The sequence below is a fragment of the Pteronotus mesoamericanus genome, unplaced genomic scaffold, assembly GCF_021234165.1.
Source record: "Pteronotus mesoamericanus isolate MK-2021 breed Mesoamerican mustached bat unplaced genomic scaffold, CSHL_Meso_final contig_214, whole genome shotgun sequence".
Taxonomy (NCBI): Eukaryota; Metazoa; Chordata; class Mammalia; order Chiroptera; family Mormoopidae; genus Pteronotus; species Pteronotus mesoamericanus.
The window spans coordinates 6,840,069-6,858,666 of record NW_026555089.1 but is presented as its reverse complement, the minus strand read 5'-3'; the positions used below and the strand labels follow the sequence as shown (position 1 = coordinate 6,858,666).

The 18,598-nt window shown below is 51.4% G+C and overlaps 1 protein-coding gene across 1 annotated transcript in view; it reads right to left on the bottom strand.

The window, feature by feature from the left end:
* Positions 1-18,598, bottom strand: part of AHNAK (AHNAK nucleoprotein) — an 83,872-nt gene that overhangs the window by 19,213 nt on the left and 46,061 nt on the right. Inside the window, exon 5 of the mRNA XM_054571035.1 lies at positions 17,656-17,755. Coding sequence (XP_054427010.1) covers positions 17,656-17,755 — 100 coding nt within the window. The remainder of the gene's footprint in view (positions 1-17,655; positions 17,756-18,598) is intronic.

The following is an 18,598-nucleotide window of genomic DNA, read 5'->3' as shown; positions in this document are numbered from 1 at the left end:
AACTGTAGTAGCATAAACAATAAAATTCTAAAAACAGGAAACTACGTGAAGCCACAAAAAGAAAAAAATAATGATTGAAAAGAATTTTGGTTTTGTGGTATCTTTATAAAATGATAAAAGGGGACAAAATAAAAAACCCAAAACAACCCTTTCTTTAGTGGACAGCACCAGAGCCGGAGGCCGCGCCCTGAGCTTTGGAAAGCAGAGCAAGGAGCTGTATCGTGGCCGAGCTGGACTCAACGTTGCCTTCTGGTGAACTCATGAACATTAAGATAAAGAATCTGTCACATTGGATCGTGAGGGAAGGACAACCTCTCAGGACCATAGGGCTAATTTCTAAAAAGTACTTTGAGCTCTCCCTAATTGAGGATTCAAAAACATTACCTCCAAGTTATAGCCCCCGACAAAGCCGGAACAACCTTCCAGGAATTGGTGTCTCTGTGCTTGGCCCTGTCTCGGCCGAACCCTTAGGGAACGAATGAGTCACTTTATAGAGCAGAATTTCCTGAATTGCTGAAGGTGAAACCTTTAAGTGATAGCCATGTAAACTTTTAAATAGAAGTGTCTCCAAAACGGCCTCCCCCCTGCCACCGCCGCCCCCCACATTCTAAAACGGAGTGCGGTCTGCGTGAGGGCGGCAGCCCAGGGCTTGCCGGCGCCTGGAACTACTCTGACTTCAGTATCTTGCATTCAGAAGGCTCCCTCTCCCACCACAGTCCCTGCGCCCCCTTCCCTGCCACCTTCTCATGCCTCGTGGCCACCACCTTGCCCTCTATGTCACTTTGCCTCTGGTGGCTAGTCCAGCACCTCAGCCCTCCCTGTCACAGTTCCTGAAGCTCAGCTGCCAGGCCCTGCGGCTCAGCAGTTTTCTGTCCTTTTTTACTAAAGCTGCACAGGACTGGAAGCTCGGGAAGGGACAGAACTGGGCTGCAAATCTTCACAGCAATGGCCCACACGCATATGACACACAGTACTTCCATCTACAGATGTGATGAGGTCCTGAAGCAGCCGGCACAGGTCGTTTTAGCCACATTTTTTATAACAGAACTAAGATGTACAGGTTAAACGAGCTTCAGAAGGTCACCTGACCAATAAACAGTGGGTGGGTAATTTGAATTTAGGTCTCCTAACTCCAAGTCCACATACGTGGCGGCTCTTGAATCATCTTACTTTGATTAAATAGTTGTTATCGAAAATCCGCCAAAGAATGGGGAGACTAGGTCCAACTTGGCAATCCAGCTGAACTCCTAATTTAACGTGAAGATGAGCAGAATCAAGGCTGGCAATGACTTTTCATGTCCACTAGGGTAAAATTGTTGCTTGTGCAAATCATCGTCATGGCTACTTGAAAAGAAGTCTGTGGTACAAGCAAGCCACTGAGGTGTCCTGCAGAACATGGAAGGAGGGTGATGTGGTCCCAAAGGGTTCGGACGATATCACTGAGAACTTGTGATCATTTCCAGAGGTGTCCAGCCCTTTGGCGTCTCTGGGCCACGCTGGAAGAAGAGTTGTCTTGGGCCACATATTAAATACATTGTGACACATAATCACAAAAATATTTCATCATGTTTTAAGTAAACTTATGATTTTGTGTTGGGCCGCATTCATAGCCATCCTGGGCCACAGGTTGGACACTCCTGAATTTTAAACAGAGGCTACTAAGCAAATTATCCATATAACTAAGACAAGGAAGCACTTTCATTATGAGGGATGATAAACTGTTTACAAACAACATGCCTGTTCATTGTGGATCCTGCATGTACTCACGGTCCCCAAGTTTCTTTTTTAAAAGACCTGGTTTACTTGGTGGCTGTGCAAAGCCTGGGTCCTTTCTCGCAGCCTCATTCCATACATATATAGTGTATCCTTGAAATTAATATAATTGCATTTCTTTAAAAGGAAATACATATTCTACCATTCAACTTTTGCCGTGATCTCATTAGAAAGCATAGGCTATAAACTCCTTAAATTCTCAGCGCCTCTGGTCTCCACCATGGCTCGTCCAGCATCCCAAAAATTCATCTTGAAACACTCAAGCTTTTTGAAACTGAGGAAAGAATGTTAGAAGCTGTAATTGGTTTGAAAAAAGAGAGATGGACACTCTCTCAGGCGGTTGCGAGCATGCCCTGTGAAGACATGCAACAAACAGCGCTTTTCATTCATACACAAGCAGCGGCCCAAATTTGCCATTTTTCCCATGAAATTGTTGCTTATGGTTCACTCCCTTGAAGTTCAGTTCCACTCAACAAAAGCTTCCTGAAGCCTGATCTCGGGTCAGACCCAGCATCGGTGCCAAGGGCTCAGAGCTAAGAAACACCACATGGTCCCTGCCCTCCAGAACTTTCTTCCATGAGGGGATAACAGTGTGTATTGTATTAATTATACTGGGATTACATTTACATAACCAGGCCATAATAAGGGCTATCGTTGAGGGATGCCTTAGGGGCTGGGTGGGTAAGGGAAAAGGAACAGAGAGGGAGACAGGTTAGGGACAGAGAAGGTGACATGGGAAACCACTTGAGTTCACAAAGTGGACGGCACGGGGAAAGCAGGACACACAGCTCCTCCAGGTGTGAGTGCTGGAACCTAAACCCAAACCGACGTGGCAAAGCCTGCGGGGCTTACAGGATGAGGCCCATAACCAGGGCTCTGGTCCCTAGCCACCCGAACCACAAAGATAGAGAGAACCGTAACATGCAGCTAATATAACCATCCAACCGCTTTGTCCCGCAGCCACAGAAAGAGACTTGAGTGCTGAGTAAGAGGTCCCGTGGGTGGTCGTCCCAGGTGGGCAAGGTCGGTCATTTTGTGAATGGCTGTGGACATAAGATCCTCATCTCCCGCCAAGCCTCGCCCCTCATCTCTTTATTCTTTCAGGGAATAAACAAAACTTCTAAAAGGCCGACTTGTTCACCATAATCCCATGCTTACCCAGCTGGTGATTTCAAGAGAATGAGCAGAGGACACCAGATGCTGTTGCACTTCCTCCAGGCCTCACCCGCCCTGCTGTTCACCCCGGACGCCTCCTCCACCTGGGGCCAACCACGGCCCTTAAAGAACGTCCGATCTCATTTACACCAACACGGGGAAAGGACCTGGGGGGACCTTTTATCGGGCAAAAGCCTCAGCCTCCTGCAGTCACAGGGAAGAGGACAGGGGTGCTGGTCCTGGCACCGAGGGGAGGTGATAGTTCTGAGAGGAGACCTTTCTGACCACAAACACAGTCCAAGCAACCGGAGAGCAGAGTTTCTCAACAGTGACGCATGAAACATTTGCACTGGATAATTCTCGGTGGTGGGAGGCCACCCTGTGCATGGTAGGATGCTTAGCAGCATCCCTGGTATCTTAGGCGGTTCAAGCTGCTGTGACAATAACACCGTAGACGGGGGGGGGGGGGGGGGGGGGGGGGGCTTGCACTATAGAAATCTACCTCACAGTTCCAGAGGTTGGAAGTCTGAGCTCAGACCTAGCTCTATCCCACAGGGGAAAAAAATTAAGGACCACATACAGGTGAAAAGCCGGCTTACATCTAACTTTCTGACACAGAGAGGAAACTCGCAGTTTAAGCTGGAAGAGATAACATCATCTTTTATTCATAAATGTGTAACTTGCAAATGCAATGTGATGTGCAAACGTGCATTTGCCTGGCTTCCCCAGTCTGGGCTTAAAGTCGGGGCCATTTCGACAGTGATAACGTCATGTCGTTGACTTTTGCTTCGGACGATTATGATGGGGCCCCAGCCTTCTCCAACACCTACCCCCTTGAATTCACACACACACACAGATTTACTCCTGAAGTCCTCACACAGCCGTGCCCCGTGCCCTCCGAGGCAGACGCAATCTGTTCCTGTGCACAGAAGGTCTGCCACGATTTCCGTCTCAGCGTCTCCCTCTGTGGATGGCCTCCACCCCAACCCGCATTGCTCGCTGAGCTGCCTGAAGACGTAACTTCTGCCCCCAGACGCCCACACCAGCCACCAGCAGATCGCTGCCTGCTGCCGGGCGGGGCTGCCCCTCCTCCCTGTACCGCCACCTGCAAGGGCGCCACCACTCTGCTAGGCACTGTGTCATCCCAGGCACTGCGCTGCTGTGACGGTGCACAAAGTGCCGAAGCCACACTGTGTTTCCTGGGTTGTCAAAGCACCAAAAACACCCCGCCTTCCATGCCCAGGTGGGCAAAACACCTCTCTCTGCCTGTGGCTGACAAACACAAAAGCATCGTCTTTGGTTCCCATTGCCCTACAGAGACTGTGGTAAGACCACCCTGTCCTGTTACGACTCAGAGCCCTCGTCTCCAGGACTCACGGGTGGGCCCCCAGGAGGTGTCCCACGTCTGGCTGCATGTAGAACCATCCTCGCCCTCCATCGGCTGAGCCTGAATCTCTCTTCCCTTAAAGGAACTTGTCTACCAGAAAACCCCTCTATTCCAGAAGCTGCCCCACGCCCCCCCAAAAAGACAAGCCTGAATCCAGCGGCCCTGCCCTCGTGCCACATGCACTGCCCACTCTGTCCATACCCCGGAGGCTGGCTGTCCCGGGCCTCCTTTCCCAGCCTCTACTTGCATTGCACAGGGGCAGGGGCAGGACGGCGAGGGTTGGGGAGGGGGGCGGGGAGGTAAGAAATCGAGCAAGTCACACCCACCGGACACCTGTGAGTCAGAATGGATACTTACTGTCTGGTAATGGGTGCCAAGCACTGCCCTGAGCCCTTTACACGCATTCTCTCGTTTAATCCTTACAACAGCCTCTGTGGTTGGTCCCATTACTATAAACGTCATGAACGGCGGAAGTGAGGAACGGAGATGGGCGGAGACCTGCCGAGGGCCGGGCAGCCCACAGGAGTCCTGCCGTGGGGGGCCGGCGCGCGGGGGCCACCGCGTGTACACAGGCGCCCTCCGGGCGTCCCGCCGCTCCGTTCAGGGACAGTTAAGAGAGAGAACTTAATTATGAGGAGAGGGGGAGCTGAGAAAAAACAGAGTATAAATACAGAAAGGCAGAGATGACAGATGAGTGGAAAGGGAGAGAAGGGCCCCTCCGACCTTGCTCCCTGGGGTGGGGTGGGGGGGGGTGCCCTTCTTACGAGGCCCACTTCCTACCAGAGCCCTGAAGCCAGGCTGCCCAGAAACTAGGGATGTACTGTATTTTGCTGTGTATAATGTGCACTTTTTTGCCCAAGTTTCTGAGGGAAAAATAAGGATGCGCATTGTATATAGACAGTACTAATTCTGTATCTATACAAGTGTTTTCAATTCTTTTATTTATGCTTCCGTGTTAAAAATATAACTCTAGAAAGCGATAATATCCATATGTTCAAAAATAAATTCCTTTATAACACAAAAAACAAGTATCTAAATATAAATAAATTAAAAACTGAATTAAAAAATTAAAACAAAAGATTTTTTTTCCTTGAAAGTTCGGGCCAAAAATGTGGGTGCGCATTATACACGGCAAAATACGGCACATGCCCTCTCCTGGTTGAGGCTCCCGGGCTGGCCCCCTTCTCCCTGGCAGCAGGCCCCCATTCCCACATCTTCCAACCCTTCTCGCCCACCCCGACTTCCCACTGTTTGCCTCTGGAGCGGGATCTGGTCCCTGCTCCTCCTGGGCGCCTCCACTTGCGCCAACGCGTGGGGCTCTCACCCACCACCCACTCCGATTTTTCTCACCTTCTGTGGCCTCCCTCACTGTTCTCCCCCACCCCACCCCCATCCCCCGTCTCAGACTCCCCCCTTCTCTGGCTTTCCCTTGTCAGCTCCTCATCCTGGCCTGGGACCCGTGGCTCATGGACAGACCTTCCCTGAACTGACCATTCCACACAACTGTCCCTGCACCCTCCTTCCACTCTGAGCCCTCAGGCCTTGATCAACATCCCCCTGAGCAATACGTGCCAAACACCAGCCCCCGACCACCCCCGGACCCCTCTGTCGCCCAACACCCTCACCTGCGCCCTCCTGCCTCTCAGCCCACACTACTCCCGGACTCGCCCCAGCCCTCCCTGTCCGCATCCGCCAAGCCCTCAAGGCCTGCGCCCGGACCAGGGCGGCGTTCCCCTCCCCTGCTCCCATCGTCTCCTGGAATTTCTCCAAGCAGGGTCCAGACCTGACGTGAGGATTACCAGGGGCCCTTGTTTGAAATCCTGTGACAGTGAAATAAGCCAGGCAGGAAAGAGCAAATGCTATATATCCCATGGATAGGAGGTCCCTAGAGAGGTCCCCTTCACAGAGACGGAAAAGAGCACCATGGGTGCTGGGGGCAGGGGGACAGGACGGTTGGGTTGAACGGGGACAGAGTTTCCGTTCAAGGTGCCGGGAAAGTTCTGGAGATGATGGTGCTGATGGTCGCACAACAATGTGAATGTGGTTAATGCCACAGAAATATGCACCTAAAAATGGCTGAGGCAGTGGATTTTACATTATATGTATTTTACCACAATAATAACATTACGTTACAACAAAATTGGCATTTTGGGAGCCGTGCAAGTAAAGCTCCCCGTGGTTCCCATGCAGCCCACGTAGGAGAACGGGAAACTGCTGCCGCTTCTTAGCTGTGTAACCTCAGCCTGGTCATGATGTTCTCACCTGAAAATGGACACGACAGCTTCCGCACACAGTTCTTGTGAGGGTTACACAAGGTCAGGAATGCGACGTTCCGGGCGTGTGGTTGCTGCTCAACAGAACACCGCGCAGTCCGTCCACACTTACTGACCGGCCCCCGATACCGGTGCCCTCACACGGCGAACCTCAAGCCCCAGTGCTTGCACACAGCATGGGTTACCTGCCAGACGCGCACACCTGGCGATGTGTAAGGAGGTTCCTGACTTCTCAGAGGCTGTGGGTACAGCCTGGCGAAGGAGAACAAGAGTTACAGAGGAGAAGTCCGAGGAGACGTCCCAACCCAGCTCAGGGTTAAGCTTCCCTTAAGGGGATAGCTGGGACATGCCTGGCCAAAGGAACAGCCTGTGTAAAGGCCCAGGGGCCTCTGGTCCTTTTGAGAAAGAGCAGGAAGGCAGGCAGTGAGGGCTGGGGAATGTATACGAACATCAAAGGGAGACCTGATCAGATGGTCTCCCCCAGAGGCCTCTGCATCCCAGAGGCCCTTGGCCACCAGCATCACTTCCAGTTGCCTCCGCTCCGGGGAACCTGCCCCTAGAGAAGAGGGTTATCTTAGAGCACAAAGCACTGGGCCTCATTGTCTCTTCCCTGTGGCTCCTGGGACGCTGCCCCTCCCACAGCCTCCCCCAGGCAACAGGGCCCACATTCCGCTGTCCTGGGCGAGAACCCCAGGGCTGGGAGGGGCGGGCCTCCGCCACCGGCCTGCAAGCACACGTAACACACAGGTCCCCTGGGCTGTTTTCCCCATTTTCTAGACTCAGGAGAGCACCGGTGGGAAAGCACTTCTACTCTTTTTTTCTCTTTTACTTTTCCCAAGTTGACCACCCCGGCCAGGGTAAGGGAAGAGGAAGTGCACACCAGTCCAAAATCGTTCTGAAATAATACCTCCCGGGCCTCTTGGCACGCAAGTGTCTCGCTAATGTCGACAGTCAAGATTACAAAGTGCACCCACTTTAGCACTTATTGCAATAAGATCGTAGGACACATTTTTAGTAGCTTTATTTCTTGAAGCGATCGATTTACTTGAGTTGTTGGGGATCTGTAAAGTGGTAAATGAGCCAGGCAGCCACCTAAACACTTTTGTCAGGCCGTTTTTGTCTTGGGTACAAAAGAAGGGGTGGAAGGTTGCCACGCTGCTCCTGACCCTTTATTAAGGTGCCTCCCAAGAACCTGTTGCCGCATGGAGGGGAACATCCCGGCCTCCATCCCTCCAGCCTGGTGCCTCTGGTCCCTTCTTCCTCTGTGTGTGACGCCACAGCTTGGCGTCCCTGCTCTCATTCTAGAATCAGCTCTCCAAGTGGGTGATCCAGCCCTGGGTGCAATCTTGCCCTTTTCCCTGTTTTGTTTGAAGTTATTCTTGAACGTATTCCAAAGTGGCTTTAGGGAATATTCCTATCTCAACGTTTTCGCTTCAATAAAGAGCGATGGCAAATGTGGCCAGTACCAGGGAGCAAGAACCCACAGGTAGAGGCAGAGAGGTGCCAGGTGGCCCTTCTGGCTTGATCCTGCCAGATCTGTAGGAGGGCGTCACGCCCCTCTCCCCTGATTTCCAGCAAGAGGGCGGCAGGGGGAGACTCGGGAAGCCGGGCCCAGGCCCAGCCTCCTCCCAGGCAGGGTGGCCCTCCGCTCCCCGCTTGTGCCCACTGGAGCAGCAGGCTGGGCCCGGTGGCCAGCTGTCCTGAATTCCCCTTGCTGACTAATGCTTTAGGAATGAGGGAAAGTAAAGCTTAATCATTAAATTAGATTGCCGGTTGTGACAGTTTATTCTAGGTACCTCAACTCAGAGGCTAACCGAGCAAGCTTGGGATCAGCAAAGGATGGCCTAACCCTTTCTCATGGGCCCTGAACTCTGTAGGCCTGACCTCTGTCCCCAAGCAGGGCCTTCCTTCCTGGCTCTCTGCTATGCAAGGAATTCTGCATGCAGGGGGGAAAAAAAAATTCCCCTGGATTTGCTGCTTTCTGATCTGACCAAGTTGGAATGTGTGGCACAGAGGAACACTCCTTGCACAGCAAGGACAGCCATGCACAGGAAAACAGGCCTCAGAAAACAACCTTCTCGACCTTTCCAGGAAAGCGAAGGGCTGCCTTCCATGAGTAACCGCCTGGAAGAACCGTGCAGCTGGTCTAGCTGCCAGGCTGGCCTCTCACCGTGGGGAAACTTGGATGAGAAGGGAGGTGTTATGGGCTAAACTGTGTTCCGCGCCCCAATTCCTATGGAGAAATCCTATCTCCGGTACCTCAGAGTGTGACTGTATTTGAAGATATGTCCTTAAAGAAGTAATTAAGTTAAAATAAGGTCATGAGGGCTCTTCAAAGGCTACGTCCTTCCCGATCAAGTCTAAAGCCTCTGCCTAGATGTTAAGACCTTTTACCATCTGTCCCCACCCTACTGTCCCACCACCTCGCCCCTGCTCTCCAGCACAAACCCCTGCCAGTGAGGTCAGCTCCCCTTCCCTGTCAGCGCCTGCCACACCCACACCGTCCCTGGGCCTTCCATCAGGTGCCCCCCCCCCCCCGACTCTGCAGGTCCTCTCATTCTCCAAGGCACAGCTCAAGTGTCACCTCCTTCACTAAGCCTTCATCAAGGCCATTGGACGTAGCAGTTAAGAGGGAGGACTCTGGAGCCAGCCAGTCTGGATTCAAGCCCTGGCTTTGTCCTTATCAGTTCTCTATGACTTTGGGCAAATTTCTTCATCTTTCTGTGCCTCAGACCCCACCGCTGTAAGATGGGAATATGATTTCACCTACTCTATAAAGTTGTTAGGAGGATTAAATGAGTTAGGTCACATAATGTATTTGTATCATGCCTGACACAGAGAAGATGCTTGATAAGGGTTAGTTCTTATTTTATTTTTATTTTTATTATTACCTAACCATCCCCACCCTCTGCAGTACTCTTTTCCCCTGAATTTCTACACCTGATGTAGTAGAGACCACATCACTTAAGCACTTAATTACAGTCAATCATAGACTGTTCCCTACAGTTTCAAGTGTAACAAAGCAGAACGAGAACATTTTATCTGTAATCAGAACATCGATAAGCAATCACTTATTCATGAGCATAAAACATTCCTCATTCCCAATGTGCAGAAGAAGGGTGGGTGGGTATCAGGCCCGGCTTCCTCCTGGGAGCACACAACCCCTGAGAGACCTGGGAGGAAAAAGATGGCGACAAATTGTAACAGACAGTAAGCCACGAAAACGCCCACAGAGTCTGAAACTCATCCATCTGGTGCATTTGAATACCAAAAAGATGACGTGAAAGACATGGTTTTCACATCAAGAAGCACAGATGGGACGGCAGCCCAATCAGAGAGGCAGGGGCCTCAGCCAGCACCTGCTCCTCCTGAAATTGAACAGCACCCAAGTTGCAGGAGACCCCCAAGGCCAGGACCCCAGGGGCCACTAGATGGTGACAGTATCAGGGTGGGGTGGATCCCTGGTGCTGTGCAGGCTCCCAGCACTCTTGCCATGGGCCTTCTGGTTTACCACCCAGATCACTGAGGCTCACAAATTAGTTAGTCATAGCTCAAAACAACACAGAAGTCATGCAGCAATCAACTTTTTCGGGTCTCTATTTCTTCAGCTTTAAAACAAAGGGGTCTCTGGACCCCTCTGGAACCAGAGAAGAGCAAACAAACAACCCCATTCTGAAATTCTGCACAGTCAAAGCAAGGAAATGCAGCCAAGGAGGACCCAAGAGTCTGATTTTCATCAATACTATCCAAAGCAATCTACCAACTCAATACAAACCCTACCAAAATTCCAATGGCATTTTTCACAGAAATAGAACAGTTGTCCAATTTGTATGGAACCGCAAAAGACTCCAAATAGCCAAAGCAATCTCAAGAAAGAAGAACAAAGCTGGAGGCATCGCACTTCCTGACTTCAAATTATATCACAAAGGTACAGTAATCAAAACAGCATGGTACTGGCATTAAAAGAAACAGACACAATAGCTCAATGGGGAACAAAATAGAGACCCCAGAAATAAAACCATGTATTTATGGTTAATTACCTCACAGCAAAGAAACCAAGAGTCCACAGTGGGGAAAGAATTGTGTCTTAAATAAATGAGAGTTTGAATTCCCCTCTCTTCATGAACAGAGTAGTGTTGGAAAGAGGGAGGAAAACATGGAGCCACACTCCAACCCATCTGTGCCCTGATGCATTTGGTGTTGGAACCCTCCTGGCTGAGAGGTGCCAAAGCTAAGGACAACTACAGCAAGGTGTGTGACTTACTGGGTTCGAGTCCATGCTCTGACACTTACAGGTAAGTCACCTAACTTTTGTGAAACCTAGTTTCCTCAGCCACTGCGTATGGCTAATAACAATACTTCCTTCATACACTTACTGATTAAAGTGTAAAGCACTGTGCACAGTACCCAAAGCAGGGGGAGTGCCCAGATCATTCATCCACTTAGCAAATGTTGGTCAGGTGCCCATTAGATGATGGACTCTGTCCCACGGCACTGGGCACAGTCTTAAAAAAAAAAAAGGCTCCACCTTACGGAGTTTACTTTTAGAAGGAGAAGACAGATAATGAGAAATAATAGGAAAAATATATAAAAGTCAGATTTCCTCCAAAGCAGAGAAGCAGAGTATGACGAAAAATCAGGCAGAGTGAATGGGACGGAGAAGGCGAGCCTACAACGGACACCTCAGTAAATGCAGTCACCACATCGCCGGTGCTCTGGGTCCGATACCAACGAAAGCATTTTTCCTAGTGTCCTAACAGGCGTTTCTGCCCAACATCCCTCGCGGGATACACTGTCAGAGCTGGAAGAGAACCAGAGTCTCCGTTTTATTGATAAAGAACTGAGACACAGACAGGTGGGCCGACAGACCCAGGGTCATAGTTAACACGGAGACAGACGGAGGCAGGCGCAAACTCCCTGTCTCCTGACAAAGACCAGCAATCTGGTGTCTGTTTCATACCCCGTTGCCTCAGGCTGACTCACACCCACATAAAACTGCTGCTTGGAGCCTGAGGGCTTTCTACCCCAGTTGAAGGTCGGCCTGCACTGTAAAGTCATGGTTATGAGCTGCAACTTTCTCATCCAGGCAGTTTTTTAGAGAAAAAATAATAGAGAGAGAGATTTTTGAGAAGACATCCACTAACCAGTGAGCCCAGCTTAAACAAGCAAGAGTTAAAGTCCGTCACTTCAGGTGGCCACCCGGTCCCAAGAATGCCACACACACAAAGGCCAACACCCCACTAGAACCACTTAGGCGGCACTCCTCAGCTGGAAGGCTCTCAGGAAAACACCAAGGATTACTTTCCTTTTTTTTTTTTTTCCTTAGATTGCCACCAGGCCGTGGAAACAAACATTTGAGTTGTGTGGGCTCCCGGACCTCTGAGAAGAAACCCACAGGGCCCAGCTGCAGGAACACCACACAGGGCTCATGCCTGTGAGGGGCTATTTATTTTAGGGTAAATCCTTGCAGTGATTGGGACGTTTACAGGAACTGCTGAGGCTGAAGGGGGTTGCAAATGCTGATCGACCTGTTTCACTTCATTTTGAAGTTGCCCTGGGCCACAAAGATGATACTGGGTCTTGGAACCTCTGAGCCACTGTCAGAGACATAGAAACATCCGTGGACTATGAAGCTGAGCACCTCAAAGCACCCTCCATTCATTCATTCAACAGATACCGACTGAGCACCTGCCATGTGGATACAACAAGAAACCAAGCCGAGCCCCTGATATCACGAAGCACACGCTGTAGTGAGGGAGAAGGAAATTGGGTAGTTGCAGGTCAGGGAGTGATAAGTACATGGGTATGAGAATGGGCGATGCCTGAGGTTGGGGGTAGGGGGCTTGCCTTTTAGGTAAGGAGTCAGAGAAGGCCTCAGCTGAAGTGACATTGGAGGTGAAGTGTTTGTCAAGGAAAGAACATTCCAGGCATAGTTCGCAGCAAACACAGAAGCCCTGAGGTGGAACAGCAAGGAGACTCACTGAGTCAGAAGAGCACGGAAGGTGACAGACCTTTGCAAGCCCCTGAGCTTTGCCTCCGGGAGAGGGGGAGTGATGGAAGGTCCTGAGTGAGGAGTGACATTATTTAACAGATGTTTTAGAAGGGTCTCACCTGTCGCTGTGCTAGGAAGAGACCAGAGGGCAACGGAGGCGGCAACAGGGAGAACAGTTAGGAAAGAAGCGTCATAATCCAGGTGAGAGATCGGGAGGCCCCGTCCAGGGTGCTAACAGTGCAGACGAGGAGAAGCGACCAGACTCTGGGTGCGGAAGAGGAGCTGATGGGAATTGCTAATGGTCTGAGGAGTCCAGGACGATGACAAAGCTTTAGCCTGAACAACCTGAGGGCAGGCTTGACATTTATGGAGACAAAGTCTGTGAGAGGCACTGGATGCAGGACAGTGGGGTGGGGCGGCTGGAAAGAGGAAGTTTCCCCACCAGGTGTTCAAGCTCCGTTCTTGATTTATAAAGTCAGCCTTGTATACGAGATGGATCCTATCATCCAGGAACTCTGGGTATATCCACAAAAGAACTGAAAGCAGGGACCCATACAGACACTTGTACACCCATGTTCATAGCAGTATTATTCACAATAGCCCAAAGGTGGGGAAAATCCAAATGTCCATCGAAGGGATGAATGGACAAACAAAATATGGCATACACACATACTGGAGTATTATTCAGTTTTGAAAAGGAATAAAATTCTGATGCATGCTACAGCATGGAGGAACCTTAAAGCCCGTATGCTAAGTGAGGTGAGTCAGACACCAAAGGACAAATATAAAGGACTTAACATAGTTAAATTCATAGAAGCAGAAAATAGGATTGTGGTTGCCCGCAACTGAAGGGAGAGGGGAAGGGGAAGTTAGTGTTCAATGGGGACAGAGTTTCACTTTGGGAAGATGAAAAAGTTCTGGAGACGGATAGTGACGATGGTTACAACAATGCGAATGTGCTTACTGCTCTTGAAAATGGTTACAACGTTCCCGGCTGGTGTGGCGCAGTGGATTGAGTGCCAGCCTGAACCAAGGGCTCGCTGGTGTGATTCCCAGTCAGGCCATGTGCCTGGGTCGTGGGCCAGGTCCCCAGTGGGTGGGGAGCAACCACACACTAATGTTTCTTCCCTCTATTTCTCCTTCCTTTCCCCTCTCTAAAAATAAATAAATAAAATCTTTTAAAATTATGGTTAAAAGGGCGAATTGTAGATTATGTATATTTTATGATTTAAAAAAAAAGTAGATGGATAGTCCACAGGTTAGTCCACTGGCAAGGGCTCTAAACGGCATTTGAGATTTATAAATACAAACTCAAACGACAAATTCCCCGAGAGTTTTCCCGCGGTTAGCTGTGGGAACAGGAATACCTGCATCCATTCCGCCAAGCAGGCGTCCGAACTGGGGGGAGGGGTGGGGGCAAAACAGAAGCCCATTCCAGGCAGAAAGAACAATAAGAAAGAGCGTGAAATTGGAATGAAGTGGTCAGAGGAGCACAGTGAGCAAAAGGAGGTAGAAACAACAGGAACAGGGACATTGTGGTCCACACATGGAAGGAGGAGATCGGGTGACAGTATTGGTGCCCGAGAGAGAGGCATCGTGGTTACCAGTCCAGTGACGCTGATAAAGGGAACTGGCTCAATCCTCACAGCCGCCACCCTGGGGAAGTAAGTACTCCCACTGTCCTAATTTCACAAATGATGGAACTAGAGTAGCAGAAGCAGGATTCAAACGCAGGCAGACCAGTTCTAGAGTGCGGCTCCTAACCCGTAGGCTACCCTGCTCTCAACACCCGGCCGTGTGACATCCAACATGTGACTTTCTGGGTTGGCATTTACAGATCCAACTAGCCAGCATTTCACGCTTCAAAACTGCTTGAGCACTTAGGACACCATGTGACCAGGGCAATGTCTTAGTTCCCAAACTCCGCTGCAGTGAACTCTACAGCCTTATCTCAGAAGTCCAGCAGCTCTATTGACATTCTGCTTACGTACCAAAATGACTCTGGATGACCATAGCGGAGAGCAGTGTTGCCACAAAAGCTGACCCAAGCTCTGTTCTGTTCAAACGCGTTTTTAAAGAGGAAGGGCAACAGCAGATGGCTCTCGAGAAGTTGATTTAGAGAAGGCTGGAGGCGGAGGGTAGAGGCAGGCGGGGCTCATTTCTGGCCTCCTGGTGAAGTGTGTTTACACAAAACTGCGGCTTCAAAGTCCATGAAGCAAGGGACATGCAAGCTGGTTTCTAAGGAAACATCCACAATCAGAGAAAAGCCCGTGACGTGGGACACAGAGGAGCCTCTGGCCTGGGTAACTGTCATCTTTCTCCTTCAAGCCAGGGACGTGAAGACGGAAAGCCGCTGCCCGTCCCTCGAAGCTCTGCAGGCTTGACCTGAATCCCCCCGCCCGGCGGCCTCCCTCGGGCCTGCTCTGGGGCTGGCTGTCCGTAAACGTTCGTTGAATGAATAGCTATAATGCGTCCGGGGATAACAAGTCCTCGGAGGAAAGGGGTCAAATTCCAGTCACCTTTAAATCCCAAGACACTTAATAAATGTCGACGGAGTACGTTGTACAAGAAAAAAGTGCTGCATGGGAAAGGCAGGCATTGTGAGAAGCTAGAATCGGCTCCCAAAAGGGCAAGGGAGGAGGATCCAGCCGCCCAGCCAGGGCAGGGCTGGGCTGTGAGCCAGAAGCTCCGCCCTCATCCATCTATTTTATGCACCAGGCATTCTGTGCAAGGGGACCGTCCCAGGTCTCCGCTGAATGTGAAGTCCAGCAGAAGCCCCGCACTGTGGGAGCCAAAATCTGGGTGCCCAGGTGCCACAGGAGAGCACAGAGAAGGGACCCTGAGCCCAGACTTGCAGGCTCAGGGGGCGCCAGGGCTGGCGACTTGAAGGCCCAGGAAAAGCATGGGGCAGAGAGAGTGTGGAGGAGCATCGTGAAGGCAGGAGCAGAGTCCGGCATCACGTATGCGGACACCTGCAAGCACTTTGGTAGGAGAGGTGCACCCGGAAAACTGTGGGTCCTGGGAGGGGGCCAGGTCCCGGTGGCCTTGTATGCTAGGCCAGGGATGTGAACTTTCCCCAGGAGAGCCAAGAGGAGCCACCGAAGAATTTTAAGCAGGGGAGTAAGATGATCTGATTTTTATTTTAGACTGGTCTCTACATAAAACTCACTCCACCAGTGGGGGAAATGATCTAAGACAGGCAGGCTGGTTCAGAGGCAATTGCAGTAAATAATGAAAACCTAAGATGTCAGAGATGTTAAGGAGGTGGCAGACTCGGGTGGTAACCAGGTGGTTAGTGGAGCCGCTCAGAGGCAGGGAAGACAAGACGGGGGTCAGGCTGGCAGGGAGAGGGGAGGTGGAGGTGATCCCGGGACTGGGTATCCCAGATGTGCTGGCCCGGAGCTCACAAGAGGGCGCCGGCTGGAGAGCAGTTTGGAGAACCAGTTGGCCCCAAGAGGTTGTCGGGAAAGGGTCCATAGTGACAAAAATAAAGACCCTAGGTCAGGTCCTTGGGGAACTCTGCCATTTGAGAGCCTGTGGGAAGAGAGGAGCCCAGAGAAGGGAGGGCAAACGCATTCTAACCACAGAGACATTAATACAAATGTGATGTTGCCTTGGCTGGTGTGGCTCAGTGGATTGGGTGCTGGACTGCAAACCCAAAGGTTGCTGGTTCGATTCCCAGCGGGAGCACATGCCTGGGTTGCAGGCCAGGTCCCCACTTCAGGGTGTGCAAGAGGCAACTGATCGACTTATCTCCTGCACACTGAGGTTTCTCCCCCATTTTCTCCCTCCCCTCCCCACTCTCTAAAAATAAATAAATAAAATCTTTTTTTTAAAAAAAAGAAGAAGAAGAAGAAGAAGAAAAAGATGACAAACGAGATGTCACTAAGCCAGGGGAGGAGAGGGTTACCAGGAGAGAGAGGGCACAGCACCAAGTGCCCAGACACTGCACTGGGCAGAATAAAGGGTAAGTGGGAACAGGGGGTGGGGCCCTGGAGTGAGCAGGAGACGAGGAGGAAGTGACTCTTTTGAGCAGGTTGGCTTCTACAGGGACAACCCCACAGCAAGCGGGGGGGGGGGGGGGGGGGGGTGGGCATTGAGGGAGCACTTTTAAAGGGAGAGGGATGTGTGCATATTTACCTGTGGCAAGGAGACACCAGGACAGGGGTGTGGTGCCAGGGAGGGGAGGGGTGACTGCTGATCACCAGGGAAGAGGATGCACAGAAACTCTTCTAGGATGAGGGGTGGGGGTCCCCAGGGGGCAAGGGGAAGCAGCTGACGCGTTCCCATTCCCCAGGGACAGGGCAGTCACTCCGCTCCAGCTGACGCTGCCATGTAGGCTCAGGGAAGATTTCAAAATTTCAAGAGGGGCCACACATTCTGTGAAATCTCCTGATTTTGGAATGTTTGCAACTACCTCAAAACAAGTCTACTAGTTGGCCGGGCCCGAAACACAGCTATGACCCAGCCAGAGCCGAGGCCCATGGCCCCCAACCCCCGCTCCCCCGCCCCCCGCCCCCCAGTCAGCTCCCTGTGATCCAGGATCTCCTGGCCCCATAGTTATTTCTCCCCCTCATCTCGCCCTTCGTGTGGGCGTCTCCCCTCTGGAAGGCCCGGGAAAGCATTTCCGTTGCAGGATCAGAAATACTTTTCCTGAAACACTGGTCGATTTTCATCCAGAAGTAGATACTAAGCCTTTCATTGGAAGTCTCGCTCTCAGCCCCGCCCTGCACGCTAAATTTCATAGATGCAGTCCTATGGGCATGGAACGGGTCCACTGCGGCCCCAGGTACAAAGAAACCCTTGAGAATCCTTCTGAAGGAGTAAGAAGTTCTTCCATAGTGAGTGCATTTTGTACGGACTTAGAAAAGCCGAAAAGAGAGGAGGACTTGAATTTCTAGGCACTGGCGAGGGAGGGGCTGAGCCTCAGGGGTGTTGAGCCAGCTCTTTCCAGAGCGTGACTCCTACGGCCCAGGAAGGCAGGGTCACCTGCGGATGCTCCTTATCTCTGGATGGAGGGGATCCTTGCTACCATTACGGTTATCACCCCTGCATCCCCCACCACCTCCTCTCACCTGCATTTGGAGCAGGAACGGATGCTGCCGGGGCCCGGCTGGCGGCCTCCTCACGGGTATTCCTGTCTTTGCCTTCCATTGCCGACATCTGGGGTGTGTCCTAACAACAAAGGCAAGGATTATTACCAGGCAACCCAACAAATCATCCAATCAGTGAACATTTCTCAAACTCCCAGTGTGGGTATATAATAAACCAGAGGCCCCACCTGTACCCGCCTCCCCCCACCCCCAACCCAAGGCAGCCCAACCCAGCCCGCCCCACCCTGGCTTGGAAGCTCTGCAGGTGGAAGAGATAACAGTCTCTAGAAGTGAGCTGCCATACGCTGGAAGACACCCTTCTGTGACAGTGAATCTCCAAGGGACCTCGTACAGAGGGGACAACACCATCTTGAGTCCTTTGATTCAGCAGGTCCTCAAGGATTTTGTAGTGGCAGAAGGAAAAAGATAACATTCAATTCAGCGCTGGGGGACAAGGGGCCGTCGAGGGCAGAATGTGTCGAAAGCGAGGTTGACAGTCACCGCTCCCCGAGCAGCTCCTCTGTCCAGCACTGCGCTGGGTGCCAGGGAGCAGATGTGTAAGAGCTTGAACTTTTCTAGGTGTTCCCAAGCCCCATGTGGTAGATTGACCGCCGACCCAGGGGTCACCACCCCTCACCCTCTCAGAGTAGCGGTCCCGTCGGCGGGAAAGCCCACCTGGGCCCGGGCCTCCCTGGCCAACGCCCGGGTTCCGTCCGGCAGCAACACGGGAACCAGTTCGCAGAGAACATGGCTGCTCCCCGCCGCATCTCCGAGCTGTTGTTTTCATGTGTTTGCTCAGGTTGAACATCATCCCAGAAGGTTACGATTCCTCAGAAGAAAGTCACTTGGAGGTTGATGAATGGAATGAGTCTGGATCTTCATCTTCAAAGTGAATTTTCTTACACATACTCTCTTCTTACAGAAG